The sequence below is a fragment of the Corvus hawaiiensis genome, chromosome 1, assembly GCF_020740725.1.
Source record: "Corvus hawaiiensis isolate bCorHaw1 chromosome 1, bCorHaw1.pri.cur, whole genome shotgun sequence".
NCBI lineage: Eukaryota > Metazoa > Chordata > Aves > Passeriformes > Corvidae > Corvus > Corvus hawaiiensis.
This window is the reverse complement of record NC_063213.1, coordinates 95,221,824-95,240,152: the sequence shown is the minus strand read 5'-3', so window position 1 is coordinate 95,240,152 and position 18,329 is coordinate 95,221,824. Positions and strand designations below refer to the sequence as shown.

The 18,329-nt window shown below is 41.9% G+C and overlaps 1 protein-coding gene across 1 annotated transcript; it reads right to left on the bottom strand.

Annotated features, from left to right (window-relative positions):
* Positions 1 to 11,088: 11,088 nt before the first annotated feature.
* Positions 11,089 to 16,401, bottom strand: MEOX1 (mesenchyme homeobox 1). Its single transcript, XM_048323317.1, has 3 exons — positions 15,951 to 16,401; positions 12,127 to 12,299; positions 11,089 to 11,274 (listed from the first exon to the last, which is right to left on the bottom strand). Exons 1-3 carry the CDS (start codon positions 16,399 to 16,401, stop codon positions 11,152 to 11,154), a joined length of 747 nt encoding a protein of 248 aa, XP_048179274.1. The 3' UTR covers positions 11,089 to 11,151.
* Positions 16,402 to 18,329: the final 1,928 nt, after the last annotated feature.

Sequence of the window (18,329 nt, the reverse complement as noted above, 5' to 3'; positions counted from 1 at the left end):
CATCCACTGCCAACCTCACAGATGAGAGCGAGTCAGAAAGATTTACAAGGGCAAAGGCACATTCCTGGTGTTTCCTGTGTGTGAGAAAAGAGACAACTCTTAATTAAATAAAAAATTAAAATAATTTATTGAAAACAGAAAAATTGAAAATTTACAGAAGTTAGAAAAATATAAAAATTCGGGATCCTTTGACTCGGTAGATGGTATGCCCCAGGAGTGCAGGGATCTGAGATGTCATACATGAAATCCCTATTTATGCTTGGTCTTTGCATATTAAGTGCTTTAATTAATTAATTCTGAGTTAAATATTTTTAAATTGAATCTTAAAATTAACCCATCAGCCCAGGTACAAAAATCCAGTTCCATTATCAGTGTTTTCATTTGTTTAAAGTAGTTTATTAAGAAAGTTGCACCCTTCCCAGTTAAAATTTTCCCAGTTAAAAATCACAAACTTGCCCCTTCTCAAACTTCAAACCACCTGTACACAATAAGAGTTACCTTTCCTGTGTTTACTGTAGACTTTTACAAGTGTTTTGAGATGTGTTAGACGTATTTTAATACTTTTTTGTAGGTGTTTTTCACTGGCATTCTGATTCCAAGGCCAAAAAAAACCCCACCCAGTCTAAGAGCCAGCAGCTATTTTTAGCCACGGCCATTACTCTGCAGGCAAGTCCCATGGCAACCTGAACACCTGAATTTTAATGAAGGCATTGTAGCTCCCTTATCTCGACCAATACCACCCCCCCCCCGACAACGATGAGCCATTGGTGGACGGAGATGATCCATCAAAGGGAAAGCACCAATCGCTTTGGACCAAAGGGGCGGGCTGTGGGCAGACTGGGAGCAGAGCAAAAACTATAAAAAGGACAAAGCCAAGAGGTGGGGTCTCTTTTCCCCTCTTGCTCTCTCTGGATCAGCTGTGGGAGACATCAGTGCTGGGGCATTCAAAGCCTTACCCCTTTTAAGGGGCTTTTAGTAATTTTTTTAAAGTCAACCCAGCACTGCAAGTTCTTTTTCTCTACCTGAGGTCTAGTGCTGTCTCAGCCAGAAGATCTCACATCCCTGCGCTCCTGGGGCATACCATCTACCGAGCCATAGGATCCCAAATTTTTATATTTTATTGATTTCTGTAGTTTTTCAATTTTTCTGTTTTCTTTAAGAGTTTTCTCATTTCTCACGTGAGATCTTCTGGCTGGGTCAGCACTGGACCTCAGGTAGAGAAAAAGGTCTTGCAGTGCTGAGCTGGCTTTTGGCTGGTCCAAAAGTCAAAAAAAAAGTTATTCAAGGCTCCTTAATAGGAGTAAGGCTTTCAATGCCCAGCACTGACATCCACCACAGCCAGCCTGCAGGAGACACTCTCTCCCTTCTCTCTCTCTCTCTCTGAACTTTCTGAGACTGGTCTCGTTCTTTTATAGTGCCTTTGCTCCGCCCCAGTCCGCCCCCAGCCCGCCCCTTCAGTTTAAATTGATTGGTGCTTTCCCTTTGACAGATCATCTCCGTCCACCAATGGCTCATCGTTGTCAGAGGGGTGGTATCAGTTGAGATAAGGGTGCTAAAAAGCCCTCATTAAAATTCAGGTTGCCACGGAGCTTGCCTGGAGGGTAATGGCTATGGGGCTAAAAATAGCTGCTGGCTGTTAGAACTGAGGTTTTGGAGTTAGCCCTTGGACCAAAGTGCAAGAAAAACACCTAAAAAAATATTAAAATACATCTAACGCATCTTAAAACACTTGTAAAAGTATACAGTAAACACAGGAAAGATAACTCTTATGGTGTACAGGTGGTTTGAAGTTTGAAAAGGGAGCATAAGTTGGGGATTTTTAACTGGGGAATTTTTAACTGGGAATGGTGCAACTCTCTTAATAAACTACTTTGAACAATTGAAAACACTGATAATGGAACTTGATTTTTGTACCTGGGCTGATGGGTTAATTTTAACATTTAAAATATTTAACTCAGAATTAATTAATTAAAGCACTTAATATGCAAAGACCAGGCACAATTAGGGATTTCATGTATGACACTGTGCTACAGCTGGAGCTCTCTGGGCTTCCACTGAGTGCAGGGGATGTCTCAGCTCGATGCCCTTCTGCTTAACGCAACCGGGGGCTTGTAGCCGCAAGGCTCGGCGTGCCCTCGGGCAGAGGGATGCAGCGTTGGCCTCCACAGCGTCCTCGCTGCACGGCTCAGTGGAATCGGCGTGGGATGGGTGCGTGCCTGGCTCCTCCTCAGAGGAAACACGTCGGGTGGCCGATGATCAGGCTGGTGTTTGCCCGGAGGCAAAGAAGGCGGGAGGGGCTTCTGGTGTGAGTTCCAACAGATTCATTTGCAGGAAGGTCCGGGGACCAGAAATTACTCGAGAAGAAGCGGGCTCACCCCTTTATCCCCTTTATGGGGGGGTGGAGCAAGGCGGGGAAAGGGAAAACAACCAATGGGGTACAAGCAGAGGGGAGGATGCAATTTTTCAGAACAAATGGGGAAAACAGGGAGGTGGGAGTCATAGCAGGGAATCAATTAATAACTAAGAAAGGAAGAACTTTCTGGAACAGGGGGAGGTAATTTAGGATTGGGAGCCACCCAAGGGGAGGTAACCTAAATCTCAGTGACCTCTTCTAGTCCACCTTCCGATCCACTATCCTGGGTGGGGAAATCCACCCAGTGGATGGCCCTGGTTTGACTGATATTTGATGGTTTCAGCCTGAGAGCAGGCTGAGCCACCCCAACATCTGCTCTTTCAGCATGTGCTCTTAGATGAAGGCTCTGGGGTACAGCAGAGATGATTCCATGCAGACAGGTTTGTGCATTGTCAGTCATACCTGCCCTTACACAGCATTTTGCACCCTTCTGTAATGGCCACTCTTTTTCCTAAGAAGCTTTACATGTTTTGAGCTCATATCTCTGTGGAATGCAAAGACTCTCTTAGGGAACAGGAAGGTAAAGGGTTGATGCACTTTCACTTAGCTGCCTGTTTGAGGTGTGTGTGAGCAAAACTGCATTCGATAAGAAGCACAGAAGCCCATGGAGAGGGTTTTTATAACCACCACTCCTGGGATTGCAGATATTTTTCTTTCTCTCCTTCACTTTCTCTGCCTATTTTGATAGACATTAGCAGAATAGAGATGATTTTTCTACTTAAAAAAAAGCAACCCAGTCAGTGACTAGTTTCAGTCAGTGACTAGTTTCACTGGGCACAAGAATCAAAAACAGGACATGAAGTTAGGAAAAATGAAGAAGCAGGGTCCTAATTAGGGAAGGAAAAAACCCTGATTTGTTTTCCCAAAGAAAACCAGTATTGAATAGTTTTATTTTCAGGTTCTGCTTAACTGCTGAAGTGTGATAAAATGCCTTGAACTTGAAAATAGAGTAACTCTTCTCTTATCCTTTTCTAAAGTCCACAAAGAAAAGAAAGATGTTAGATATCCTGCAAAAGGCATGGGGGAAGCTGCTGAAGGCTCCTGCTGTTTGGGTCATGGGCTGTACTGCACAGCCCCTGACTTGGGACCAAACTCAAGGTTCTTGATTGATGGAAAAGCATTTGCCACTATTTTTCAGTGAGCCTAACTTGCTAACACGAGCTGGCTGAGTGAACACAGAGACACTGTAACTGGGACAAATCCCAGCTTCCTCAAAAATTTTCAAACGTTTTTTTTCTTCCTGTCAGATTCCAGACAGATGAAATTTCCTTGGCATAGACCTATTCCATTCCATCTCTCCTCTGAATCACAATAAATCAGGGCTTGGAGGTTAACTGATTGTGAGTGTGGGAAGAGAAGGTACCTGGCTTGGTGTTCAGATACAGCCTCATCTGCCCACCAGCTTGCCTTCTCCCGTGGGTCTTGCCTCTGCTACTACTCATTTTTTGGAAAATCCCAATTTCAATTTGATTCCAAGGGTTGCTGAGTCCAACTGATACTGTTTTTTGTATGATAGTGAGTGAGTGAGTACATTCCTCAGGTCATAAATCATCTCAACCTGACCCCAATCAACTACAGACCTGGATTTAATTTCTCTCCGTTCTCACCAGCCATAACAAATTAGGTCATTCTATGTCAGTGAGACACTGGAGCAGACACCACTGGGAACACCACAGGGATTCTGATCCAGCTATGTTGCAGGAAGAGTGATGATTTAGCTGTACCTTGTGCAAAAATCCAGTCAAACACATCATGAGCTCAGATGTCCATCATAGGCACCTGAACTGTCCTTCCCTCTTGAAGGCTCTTCCATTTTCATGTGACACATTGCAAAGACTGCACGGGTCTTGTAAAAGGGACTGTGCCTCTGGCTTTTTTTGGAAAATGCTCTGCTGTAGAGCTGATGGTCAATAGATTCCACAGGTCTGAGAGATTCTTCTGAACAGTACGGCACCACTAAGAAGGATTCACTGTTCTGTGGAATAAGACCTTTTTGAGCTCAATGTGATACTAGAAATCAAAAAGGTGTGGAAAGAGTGCTGAATCCATTGTTCCAGAGGCTGACATTTATACCTTGGATTTCAGCAGGAAGATCCAAATGACCCTTTCCTATAATTCACTGCTTTCACTATGTTGTTTTACCAATAACGTTTATCTTGTTCTTTTAATGTTATCATAAATGTGCAGTAACAATAAAATAATGGTGAATAATCTAAAATTCTGTCCCTAAGGAAGACTAATCAGATCAATTCTCTAATGACAACAAGCATGAGAAATTAATTAATTCTTTTTGTTTCCAATTAAAACTACCTGCTTTTAACCCTGTTTTATACCACTGACTACTTCTCAATTGAGTAATGTAGTTTTTATTTGTGAAACCTCATACCATTAAATGCAATGAGCTCATCCTTTTTCTTGGCGTCACCTCATCTTGATTCTGGCAGGGACACAAAGAAATTACAGCAGTGAGAAGACTGTAAAAAGAGAGATCATTTTTCTCTTAAAAATAATGCTACTCAAGTTGGCCCTGGCAACTGTGAAATCAAGTGAAAATTCAAGCCCAGTTCCATATTTGAAGTTATACACAGATTACAAATCCAACATTAATAGATACATATCCAACCCTTGCATTGTTTTCCATATGGTGAGTTATATTCTTCCTACACATTCATGTGCATAAAAGATGTCAAAGCAACTGCAAGTCGAAGAGATTTTTTCATTTGGAAGTGACCTGTAAGCATTACCTGGTCCAACCACCTGACTTCTTCAGGGCTGACCAAAAGTTGGAGCATATTACTAAGAATATTGTTAAGTGCTCTGAAAGCTCTAGAAAATTTCAGGCACAGTTTCCTCTCCAGCTATTCTGCCAGCTTGTTACTGGCTGAGAAATTCTCACAATGCACCAAGAAAAGAAACCATGATGTGTAAGAATAATGAGATAATGTGGGCCATATTTAATCTCTTGAAGAAGATCAGCTTTGAACCAGACAAGGACTCCAGATGTCTCAGTTCCTTCACCAGTGCTCTTCCAGCCTTGGGCAGGTCCCCACTTTACAGTTTGGGAAGGATGATACATCCATATGACCATTTTGGTTTTCTTCTTGATGTTTGCCTATTTTAAATGACAAAATGCCTTTGAGACAAGGCCTGCTCTGAGCCAAACACTGCAAGGCTCTGGTCTTAAATAATATCTGATGGTGCTACAAAATGCAATGGGTAAATGGATGGTTTTCCCCTGAGTTTGTTTCCCTTACAGCTTTCTTGGACTTTTTAAACAGCTCTGCCAGGATTGAGAGGCTTGTTTTTTCAGAAATCTTGTAAAGGCACAGGAAGAATTTAATTATTGCAGTAGAATGGGTTTTTTCCATGCTTATTTATTTAATGTTTGAATAATTGAAAATGTCTTCTCAGTGTGTGCATTAAAGACTTCCTGCCTAGAGTGTGTGAAGGACTCTGAGCATTCACAGGATATAAACCAGATTCATACTGGAACCCAACAGTATAAACATGTCTTCAGTACAGACAAGAACCCTTAAGTCTTGTAATGTGAAACATACTCCAGTTGTGTCTGTGTTTTCTTCTGCAAATAAACCAGTCAGAGATGTGCCTAAAACGTTTTCCTGAGACAGACAATTTCTCACCTCATTATTTTATTCTCTTTTTAATAGATTTATTTTTTATTGGCATACTTTATAGAAGTTTATAACTCAACCCAGCTAGATACAGGTGAATTGAAGACAGCAAGTAGCCTGACACAAGTCCATGCTGCCAGGACTTTAAAATAAGAGGCCTCATTTTATACTTTGTGCCATTTCTAGGTATAATCATGGAATAGAGTACTGGATGTTTGTACACTTGAATGAAAATCGGCTTCTTGAGCTACACTTTTCCCCAGAATCTCCTTTTCAATTAACTTCAGACAGAAACAACTGTGGAAAATTATTATGGAGAGTGATACTTCTATTCCCTGGAAAATAACTTCCTGTCCAGATTTGTTAGATACCCTGACACTGGGACTAGGGGTCTGTCCTCCTCAGCTAAGAAAAGTGGGTGGAGCAATTAAATTAGATCTGATAGATTTTTTTTGTTTTCTGAATTGGAAACTGCACAGATTCCCAACAGTTATATCACTTTCCTCGATCATCCCTCATGAAAGAAATAGACAACGGGAAGTGTTGAAATGTAGTTGTACAGAAAAGGCTTAAAATATAAAAATATAGAATTAAAAGTAGATAGAAGTATAAAACTGTTACGATTTTTGTGGTGAGTATTGAAAGGAAGAAACAATGCATTTTTTGGGTGTCTTTCCAACCATCCACTCAACTGTAGCACTGGTGGGCTAACACTCACCTGGTGATAAATTCCTGGGTGTTGGAAATACTCCACATGTGGCATTCTGGCTGACGAATTACCCTGGGGTGTGAGTGTGGGCCATCAGAAACTTTCACTGAATTAAAAATTAAAGGCTACAAGAAAGCATGTCAATTCACATGTCTGTTTCCTGCTGCAAAGCCAGGGATATACAGCATGATTGAGGGAGGTTTGAAAAAATTGTATTCTTCTTTAATAAAGAAAGAAACATGACTCAAACCTCCGTGGTATGAAGTCACCATCCTCTCTGTTACTCACTCCCATTATCTCTTCTGCAATCTGCTCCCGAAGGAGCTTCCAGACAACCGGCTGCTTATCCCTGTCTAAGAGTTATTTAAAAGAATAAAATAACAATTATGGTATAGAGGAAGGGAATAGTGGTGTAAGAGTCTGGTACTGCACGAAAATCCTTCCTTTATGTAGAAACTAGAACAATGTGGCATTGTGTGTGTGGGGAGGGTGGGGACGGGGAGCCGCAGGGCTCTGCTGACACCTGCACCCAGAGCTGCAGGGGAAGCTGCCCCATCGTAACTCACAAATACAGCCTGAAACGCAAGAGCCTGAGCCTGAGGTTATTTTACAGCCACACCGGGCAAGTTCCAGTCAGACAAAAGCCCTTCTGCTGTAATCACTGAAAGAAAGTGGATTTCCTGTCCATCTGCCTAGAAGAGCTGTGTGGATCCAGTGTGCTGAGTGCAGTAACTAATGCAGTCATGTGTCTTGAAGGGGCTGTGCACTTTCCTCAAGGGAAGGGAATTACCCAAAATATGAGATAGTGGCTGATGAAACTTAATATGAGCACTGCTAGAGGTGGGGGAACAAAATGGGGTAATTGAAAAATTGTGTGTTCTGTAAAATGCCCTGATTTGTTGTGTGTGCTTGTTTCCTTGTGTAGGAAATTCTACAGGAAGTAGGATTTGCGAGCTTTGCTCGTGTAGAGTGTGTCCCAGTCAAAATCTCTGGATGTGAAATGTTTGCTGAAAGGGCTCTCTTGTTTTCCAGACAGTGTGAACTGGAGGGTTTGGTTCCATATTTACAGCATGCCTATGAAATTTTTTACTGTGAGGGTGGTGAGGCCCTGGCACAGGTTGCCCAGAGAAGCTGGGGATGCCCCATCCCTGGAGGAGTTCAAGGCAACATTGGACTGGCCTTGGGTTATCTTTGGAGTTTAAGTAGCTCCACTGAGTGGAAAAATCATTAGCTTAAAGCTGTAGAATGACATGCAGAAACTGAGGACTAACAACAGAGGAGTCATAGATACAGAACCAGAACAAATCAGGGCCTCTGCTGCATTGGCATCAGGCTAGATGGATAGAGTCCATAAAGTCTCTGACTCTAAGGAAAGCACTTCTCTCCCTCTATTTAGAAGAGGCAGCACAGATATAAAGGGCTACAGCACATATTTTTGTGTTTATACAGATATCCCCACTCCCTGTGGGCTGTTTGCACTGGCAGAAAGTCTCACTGCCCTGCTTGCATGTGCTTCCTGGGGAATTCCTGCCAGACTTCCCTGATGCCATGGGGTGATTGTGTGCTCAGATTATTTATGGAGAATAAGGCATGGAAAACATTGCCAAACATCCCCAGGTATCTTCCCTCCCTTCTGTGAGGAGAATACAGCCTGAAGTGTATTTCTGAGAAAAATAATTGCAGGTCAAAGACTTTGCTCCCAGACGACAGGCCTTCCCTGAAAGATTCTTGGCACCAGAGGTTCAGAGGTCAAATGCTTTGATGTCAGGAGTGAAATGTTCCTTCTCAAAACACTAAAATCTTAGAGTGAGCAGATGGTTTAACGAAGAAACTGCCTAAGCACAAGAAGATCTCACAGGTGACTCATAGCTTATTTCTCAAAATTCAGAGCAAGAACTGTTTAGGAGCTGCAATTATGGGTACAGACCGAGATCCCATTGATTAGTTTTTAAGTGAATTAGGATTCAATGTGCTACCATTGACAGCTTCCTTGAAAGGAAAGATTTATTAGTCTCTCATTTGGGTGAGGAGCTGATTTTGGTTTATGTTAGTAGCCAAGAGCCCAAAAGTTCTCATCTCAAAATAAGCTGCTTCTGCAGGTTGCAAACTTTCTAACCACAGTGGGGAGGAGGTGATGTACAGTGTTAATTGGCTTAAGGGGTTATGAGGATATAAGTAAAAAAGAACTCCTGCTCCATGGTGATTTGTGTTCCAGGAGAAGAGGGTAGGATATCTGAGCACCAGAGTTCTTCACAAAACACAACTTTCTTTAGGCTTTGGCAGGAGCCAAACTACTGAGTTTAGTCAGAAGTCTAATCAGAAAACCAAGGTTTAAGAAGTAGAGTCAGAGACATTTTCTGTTCTTAAAGATACTGTGAACTGTATCTTCTTCTCATCTGTGCATAGGCAATTTTTTTAGCCAATTAGTTTTATGTCACCTGAGTAGTGAGATTATTAGCCTATTTTTAACATGAGGTTTGTAATACACCAAAACAATTGTGTTCTGTCATTGTCCACCTCAGCTTATCACTGCTGAAGGAGCTGGGATCCAACCATAACTCCCTGTCTGTACCCCCTTCCATTTAAACATCTACCATGCACACACAAGTGTCCCAGGAGGAAGCTGAGGGTAGCTTTTCCTTACCATAAAGATCTGAAGAGTCAGGGGTAGGTCTAGCTCATGCATGCATACTCCTAAATATTATAACTCCTAAATGTTATAACTGATTATATGTAATTATTATATTCACAGGATTTACATCCATGCTGTGATTGCAACAGTCTGTGGGCAGGCCCTGTGTGAGACATCACTGCTGCTGTTTTCTTAGCTTTTTCATTCAGGAGCAGAGCAGTGTTGGCATTTTGTTTTGGGTAACTGTTGTTTTTGGATAAAGTGGGTAAGAGCAAGTAGCGCAGTAGGGGAAACCAGACAGTAACCTAATTCACTTCCTCAGTGCTTCTCAAGCTGCTCAAGTTTCTTTATTTTTAAATAATTTCTGTTTAAAAATAATTGTTCTTTTAAATTGGTTTTGCACAAATATATACTCTAAACTGTTGATTTTTCCATCTGTCAATCAGAGTTTAGAAATGTTTAGAAGGAATGTAATGTATGTTTTTTCTTAGTAGAAACAATAATCAGCTCTTTGAAAAGAATACAGCACTTCTGTTAAAAAAAATCTTGATATTTATCTATTTTGAGACCTTTTACAAGTGGAATTACCACTAATAGCTTTATAAACATATAATCCAGATATACAAATTCATACCCAGCATATCTACAGTTCACTTGCACCCACAATAGCAGTGCATCAGAGGAAGGTGAAAGGAAGGCAGAGTGCTCTAGCTGCAAATAGTGGTTACCTTTGAAATATTTAAACCAAAGTTTCAGTGTTCTCCATAGTCATAATGTGGTATGCTAGAGTAAAATTCTGCTTAAAATGTGGCATTAGTACATGAAACAAAAAAATACAAGAAATGGGAGCAGGCACTATGCTTTTCTAAATCATCATAATTTGATACTCTACAAGTTTCGGTTGAAAGTGGGGATAACTTCAAGTGGCAGCATTCTTAAGACTTCTGGTGGTGCTGTGGCAGTTTCTTGGAAAACTTGAAAACAAAATAGTGATATTTTAGCTGTTGTGTTGAGAGTTTAATCTCTGCTGTGCCTGCTGGGACATTTGATAATGACTGCTTTGAAAAAATATTTGAAACTGAGATCTAGCAATTTAATTTCAGGATTTACAATAAGCTTGGAAGAAATCTCCCTCTGCAAATTGCTGCCATCAACAAGGCACCTACCTTCTTGGACTGTCAGTGTGAAAGCCATCTCTTCTGAAACTGGTGAGCAGACTTCTGTGTATGTGTATTTTTAGTCTCACATTTTATTTTGTAATCTTATTGCCTAGTCATAGAGGTGTTCGACTCATTCTGCAAGAAAAATCAGTGACTATCAAAGTATTTATTTCTCTCAAAGTAGGGCACAAGGAATGTGTGCATTGTCAAGTCCAAATGCAGACTGAATAGGTGTGACCAGGGAAAGGCTGGATGAGGATGCAGCTGCATTATCACTTGCTGACTAACAGTCTATATTTTCTGAATGTTTGGGAGTTTCAACAACATTACTCCTGTTTTATACTCAGTGTTTGTTGTTTTTTTCTGTAGACACATCTGTGGTAGTAAGAGAGCTCGAGAGACAAAAATCAAAATCATGCTGTCCTTTGGCTTTTTCCCCCCTGTGCTCTTTAATTGCCTCTGTAACCTCAAGCATCATGCACCTTTTAGAGTATGGGCTACAGGATTTGCAGGCAGGGTGAGCTCATTGTGTAGCTGATTCTAAGCAGTTGCATCCACATTCCAATCGATGACTTTCTCCATCTCCTCTCCCATTGCTGCAAGGGCTACTCAGAGCTGGGGGAGGTGGCAGAGTCCACATCTTCTGTGTCGTGTTCGTGTGGGGGCACTGCTTGCCCACCTTTAACACGTTTCCACTTCATTCTTCTGTTTTGAAACCACACTTTGACCTGGGTGATAAAAACAAAACAATTACTTGTTGCCTCAACCTGAGCTGTATAAGCAGAGCTGTGCATATATGTGTGTATCAATAGACAGATGATTTGTGGAATTCTAGAAGAAAAGGTGAACAGAGCCTCACAGTTTGATGAAGCCATCTCTCTAACACAGACTGGAACAATTCCTTCTAGAACGCTCTACACAGATGTTCCTCTGAAATCCTCAAAGGTAGTACAAGTGCTTTGCCTAGAATCTGTCATCATGTTAAATAAACAAGTCAACACGATGAGCACAGTGCCTCTCATGTATTTTTAATATCTAGGCCATCCAATCTAATGCTTCAGGAATTTTAATTTGCCTCACATAATTATGCAATTCTTCTGCTGCCCACTTAGCCTTGATAAGGAAACTTGGACTGAGATGACAATGAGAGAACAGAAATACCTTTCTCCACAAAACTCTGTATATTTGTCTTTCTTTATCACCTCAAAATACCACCTGACCCAGGAAGAATGCATGTATCAAACATGTCATTCTAATAATTAGTCACAGTCTAAGGTGATATCCACATTCCATATGTAATCCTTGATATATCAATATGCACCAATGAATGGTGGTTAACAAGAACTCAGTAGAGACCAGCTATTACCAAGTCAATCTTTAGTTTAGAGAAACATAATTAAATTTATTAACTACTTACAGAAATGTGTAACAAAGGTGTTGGAAAGAATGTGGAGGCTTTGTTTGAAAATACCTCTGTGCCACTGGAAAAGCAGACCCTCGAGTAACATATCATTTTTAGCATTAGAGAGAAGTTGTGGGGGAGGAAGAAGGATCTGGGGAGACAAGGGTTTGGAAAGTACTTGTCTTTCGGTGAGATCCAGGTTCACAGCTATCTCGTATCTCCTGAGCCTTGTCAAGTAGTTATGGTGGGCAAATTCAGCTTCCAGCTCCCGTAGCTGCTCCTTAGTGAAAGCTGTCCTTTCCTTCCGTGATTTGCTGCTGGTTTCTGCCTTATTGCTTGAGTTCTGGTTTTCTAAGAGGCAAACACACTTGTGTAATTTGTGGTTATGCTGATGTGTTGTGAACATGTGCAGTTGCAGAGGTCTGATAAACAACCCCTTGAAGTGCTCAGTGGAAGTTTTAAAATGTTTGCTTTATGCCCCCTCGAGCTCAGCGTGACTTATTGGTGTGGCCAGCCTTGGTTTTGAGGGGACAGAGGTGGGACAGCTCACTCAGGATGGGGAGTGTTCTCAGAACTGCCTGGGTCTGCACAGTCACAGAACAGTAGCTGTGCGAAAGAAGCTCTCATTCCTTGCTGTCATTGCATCAAAATAGTTTCCTTCCCCACATTTTTACTTTTACTCCCTATATATGTATTTTCACCCTCCCCTGATCCAAGGCAGCCAAGAACAAGCAACATGTTAGGAGTGTATGGTGCCCAGCTTTGGTGCAGGACACAAGAACAAGTCACTCAGGGAGCAGCACCCTCAGCTGTGGTGTATGGCCTGGAAATACTGGGGATGTGGGGTGGTAAAACAAGCAAAAGCAGAGAAACAGTGGTTTTTGCAGTGGCCTGGAACTATCTTGAACACTCCAGTTTTCTAACTTTTTCTGATCCTTGCTAAATGAAAGCTCCAAGCAGATCTGGTATCTGTGTACCTGACTGGCCCCAGTATCATCCTTGTCATTGCTGTCCTGAAAAACCTGTTTGCTATTTGTGTACATTTCTGCAATGTGGTGAAGAGCTGTATTTCAAAGCCAAATTTCAAGCCATAGCCAAAGTGATTCTGTACCAATTATGATAAAAAGCAAGCACCAACTGACTTTACCTGAGACTGTGGCAACCTTTTATTCACTTTTTTTTGATCCTTTCTCTTTTTACTTTTTCTTTTTTCTTTTCCTTTCTTTTTATTTTTTTCTCTGTGCTTTCAAAGTTGGTGCTCAGAGAATCTCAATGCAATGCAAGGAAAAATGCATTTCTTTCAGTGAGCAAAGCCCAAATTGCCAGTCTTTCAGGGGGTCAGTTTTGCAAGTTCCTTGACTCTCTCCTCCTGCTCCTCTTGCTAGATTCCCTAAACTAAACATGCTAGTAGGGGTTTTGTTATGCTGTTAATGACTTAATTTTTGTGTGTAACCAGTATGCAACGGAGTTCTGTGTGTCCTAGCATAATATTTCTACATAGCAATGATAAGCAAAATAGTAACAGTGTGAGCATGATGTGCAGCTTCATCTTCTAGGTGTCCTTTTGGCTGCCAAAGTAGTAAAACTGGAGAAATCTGGGAGGTGTGACTGTAAGCTTTGTGACTGATCTGACCTTATCTCTGTCCATCAGAAATGGAGAAATCAAACAGAGCTTTTGTTACTAGTAATGCACACAGGGACCGGTGTGTCACCTGCTGCAGCTGGGCTGCTTTCCATTCCAAGGGAATTAGTCTGGTTTGTTCCATACTGGTTTTGCTGCTTCAGAAATCCACAAATAAAGTTGGGGAATGTACAGGAACAAAACTCCAGAAGTGTCTCCCCATGTTTTTGCCTACAGTTTAGCAATCCCCTTTGTTCTCACCCCTTACCTCACAAATACTCTCTTACAGGTTTCCCAGAGGCTCACAAGTGTGACTTTTGAGGGAGCAGTAGGGAAGCAGGATTTGAAGTATGGATCTCTTGCTGGGAACTTCTCCACCAGCTTCTGGGAGCCTTGAACTCAGGGGCTTCCCCTGGGGTCTCTGCTCCCCTCACAGACACGTGGAGGGCTGAAGCAGCTCCCCAATACCATCAGCACATGGCAGAAACTAAAGACAAGGAGCTAATTCCAAGTGGATGTACCTGTGAGTTCATCAGAGCCCTGTGGGAAGGACACCCTCTCCAAGGGGCAGTTTTACCAGTCTGCATCTCCAAAAGACAATGTGAATAGTTTTAAATGGATATTTTTGGGAACAGAATAGGATGTGTATCTTGGAATCTCTCATCCACACTGTGTGCCACAGGGTATTGTCAAGAGATGTAATCCTTACTCATGGCTTGAGGTCTTGAGATATTCCAGAAGTGGAAATGTGGCCTGGCTGCTTCAGTTTTGACAGTAGAATGTGAGAAATGACAAATGTGTGAAAGGACAAATCATCTTGGGCAGGTTTTTCCTACTGTACTGCCAGTTTAAAAGAAGAGAGGAGAGGAAGGGAAGTTTAGGGAAGTTCAGGGAAGGGAAGGGAAGTTCAGGGAAGGGAAGTTCAGGGAAGGGAAGGGAAGGGAAGGGAAGGGAAGGGAAGGGAAGGGAAGGGAAGGGAAGGGAAGGGAAGGGAAAAAGATGCTGCTTAGGAAGCAGAGGCAGATGTGTCTCTCCTATGGATTGTGCATCCTTCCAGGATTCCAACCAGCTTCAGTGCTGGGTTGAATTTAACAGCTGCCTCTCCCAAGGGTTGCAATGGTCACTAGAAGGCGGAACCTCAGACCTTTCAGGGATGTCATTGCTTACAGCTCCCTGAAAGGAAAAGTGTAGGGGACAGCAGCAAGTGTGAAAAGAAAATATGAAGAGTGCTGGTAAGTGAGAATAAAGGAACTTTTTCCTTCTACTTAAACCAGGGAGATGTGCTTTGGAATCAGTCTCTTTAAGAATAAAGATATCCCTCTAATCTGAGTAAGCTGAAATCTGCTGTTTATCTGTGACTAACTGATGCTTTCATGAACACATTGTTCACCTTTTAAATTATTACTTTTTTAAACCTTCTTTGCATTTGGGAAAATTTTGACTCAACATGTGTTTTCAGTATAAATGAACTTAAACTCTACAAATGTCTGCAAAACCCAGAAATTAATCAATTAATATTTTTATCCCTGCATTCTCTGCCTGTCAAATGGGGCTACTGGAAAATATTCTCCACTTGGTAGCAGTGCTGTGGGAAAATGCACACTGTAGGTTGTAAATTAATGCTGTGGCATTTGAATGCATATAAGCATCTTAAATTTTAATGGCTTCCTTAAGAGAAAGAAATTTTATGCATATTTCACATATTTGGATCTGAGACATCAGCAAGTTAGAGTTTGCATAACTATGAAATTATTGGTTTTTACACTGTAGAAAGAATGTGTTTTGCTAGCTGGGATGACACCATGAAAACGATGTCTGTTTTCTGCACTGTTGGACGTTGTACTGATGGGCAAACTTTTAGTACCTCCTGTTTTGAGGTCAAAATATTTAACATTTATTGAGGCCAAGTAGAATTTATACTTAAAGGAAGACTTTTCCTCTTGTACTTCTTGCCATAAACCAAGATGTCAAAATCCTAGCATGGCATTTCCAGCTACCACAGGCAGCTCAAGGTGAGGGATCTTTGCTCTTTGCCATTCTCTTTTGCTCAGACAAATGGCAGGTATGGGTTTATAACTCCACATCCTAGGACTTTCAGTTCTGTGTGTACCTGCCATGTGATTGCTGTTCAGTTACAGCAAATGTGCATTGTGCTGGTGAGTAAAATGCCTGCTTCAGTACACAAGATCTGCAGGAGTGAAGTACAAAGACCAGAACAAGAACAAGACAGTTTGTTACAGTGCTGTTACTGTCTAAAGTTTCCCCAGTCAAGTATTATGAAATGTTCTGCTCATCAGCTTTCTCTCCTAATTCCCAGTCTCACCAGGTGTTCTCATTCCATCTCCTGCACTCTACCACAGCCCTGATTTCATATCACCTACCTGAGCTTTCCTTTTTCCTTTTGGATGGCTTTTTCCCAGTGTCATTTGTAGGATTTGCTGGTGCCTCATCATCTTCATCCACACCCACTGCTGCACTCACTAGGCTTGGGCTGCTGCCCTCTGACTCCCCAGAAGCCAAGGCCAGTCCTGGGTTTATTCCTCTTCTGGCCTCAGTGGCTGCCAGGTGCCAGTCAGGGTGCTGGAAAGAGGGGTGCTGCTCCACAAGTGCCCGCTCCTCACGTGGGAAGCTGTGGGGAGCTGTCACCAGGCAGGAGGCTGAGAAATCAGAGTAAGCAGCAAAATCTGGTTTTTGCTGGAAGGAGAATGGTGCTGCTGGGTAGTGGCTGAGCCCTGGAGCTGTGGTCAGATCCGTGTGGGAGCTCCTCATGCAGCCCCAGAGCGGGGTGGGAGGCTGTGGGCTGCGCATGCAGCTGCTGCTGCTGGGATCCATCTGCTTCCAGTCCTGTCCACACCTCAGCGCTCGTGGCTGGTGACAGCTCAGCCTTCAAAAGCAGAAGAGAAGCAGGGGGAAACTCTTCCAAATTTTACAGGATAGATCTCCTCCCTAAACAACAGTTTGCTTGTGGGTTTTATGCTGTTGCAGGTAACTCTTCTAAATGTCTTCATTGCCCTGACTGGGGCAACCAGATTTCTGCAGGGATTGCCATGAGCAGCTTCCTTGTGAAGTGCTGGGCATGAGTGAAACACTTTTTAAATACTGTGCTGGGGAGACAGTGACAAGTTTGTGAAGTGAAATGTGAGCGAGGGGAGGGAGGGGTTAACACACATACCCTCAGCCCCTCCAACCAAAGCAAAGCAGGCAGCTATTAATCATCTGAAACCTTATATGCACATCTAATGGGATTTGCAGATGGAGCCTTTTAAAGAAATAATGTCTGTATTTTTTTTTAAGGGAAAGAGCAGCACACAAAAAAGTCTTTAATGTTTCCTTGTAACACTATGAAGTTATTTTTATTGCACTGTTAACAAAATTCTCCATCTTGGGTTTAGAAAAAGCCCTAAAAGAGAATTCAACAGACACCAATTTTCAAGAACTGAAGTGGGATATAGAAGTAAGAAAGGACTTCGCAGATTATATATAATTTAAGGCCCAATCCTAAGGTTAAAAAGAATTATTAAACCTGGCTTGTACACACATGCAAGGCTTTGAGTGATGTTTGTTTGTTTTGTTAGATTTGTAACACATGTATTTGCTATGAGTTGGAGTTTGCTGCCAGTGGCAGTTACTCTTTCCGTATTCTACTTTCTAGGGAATTTTTAATACACCCTCCTGCAAGGAAATCTCCTGATTTTATGCCAATGAAAGACATGTTTTTCATCTTTTGTTGAGCATTTTATAGTTTTTCCTAACAGAAAGCAGATTTTTAGACCCTAGAGCCCTCTCAGCCGAAAACACATTAACTGGGAATCTGTTCTCAATCCCTTTTTCACAGAAGTATGGCAGCTGAGAATGCCCCAAACCCTGCTATGCCAAGGTTACTGCAACTCCTCTCAAGGTTGTTCTCCATATTTTTAATGACAATTTATGTATGAATTTCCAGCATCTGCTTGCAACCATCTCAAATACTTGTTTCCCCAGGCCTTGCTCCATGTTGTGTGAGCCTCTTTCCCTTCTCCCACCACTGGTGCTGGGTTTTGTGTTCTCTCAGGAACACAGAGATCTAACAGACATGGAGTCTTCATTCTTCACAGGAGATGAAATTATGTTATTTTGGGTTTTGTAGAAGTCAGAATTGTAAAATGTCATGGAATCTGGGTGGGCTGGGGAACATGTTTATCCTGTTATACTGTTGGTTCTTAGAACTTGGCCTTTTCCAGGAAATCAAGTAATTTTAGTTCAGATCATTGTGAACAAGGACATCAAATTCCTTTCTATCACACAAATCTTAATTTTCATGCAAAATACTCAATATCTGATACCTAATTCATTCTCTAGGAAGAACCTACCTAAATATTTAAATCTGTTGCTGTGTTCCTTTAAATAATAAATATTTAAAAGTACTTCCTACTCACTGGCAGAAGGAAGACCCCCAGACTGCTCTTTTTTTGAAAGGTCAGGTTATGATCAATTTGTGAATGCTGCAAATGTTTCAGGCACTGCCAGAATTTAGGTCAGAGTCCAGAACTTTCTGCTAATGCAGAATATTTAATTTATATTCTGTGCGTGTGTGTTGTCACATATATAACACTTCACTTCCATGGGTTACTCGGGGTTTGTATGAATTCAGACTAATTCTGTTTTTCAGTCCTGCCTTCAGTCTAGAAAAAGATCTCTGTAATTAGGCAAACATTTGTCCTTGCAGGGATAGAGGGAGAGGAGGATTGTCCCTTAGTCTCACATCGGCCAGGACCAGCTTT

Coding starts and splice junctions, on each gene's coding strand:
- MEOX1 (XM_048323317.1), bottom strand. CDS start 16,401: ATGGATCCCAGCAGCAGCAGCTGCATGCGCAGCCCACAGCCTCCCACC. Junction 12,300..15,950: donor AAGGAAAAAGGAAAGCTCAG/GTAGGTGATATG, acceptor TTTGCCTCTTAG/AAAACCAGAACTCAAGCAAT. Junction 11,275..12,126: donor TGGATCTCACCGAAAGACAA/GTACTTTCCAAA, acceptor TTTATCACCCAG/GTCAAAGTGTGGTTTCAAAA.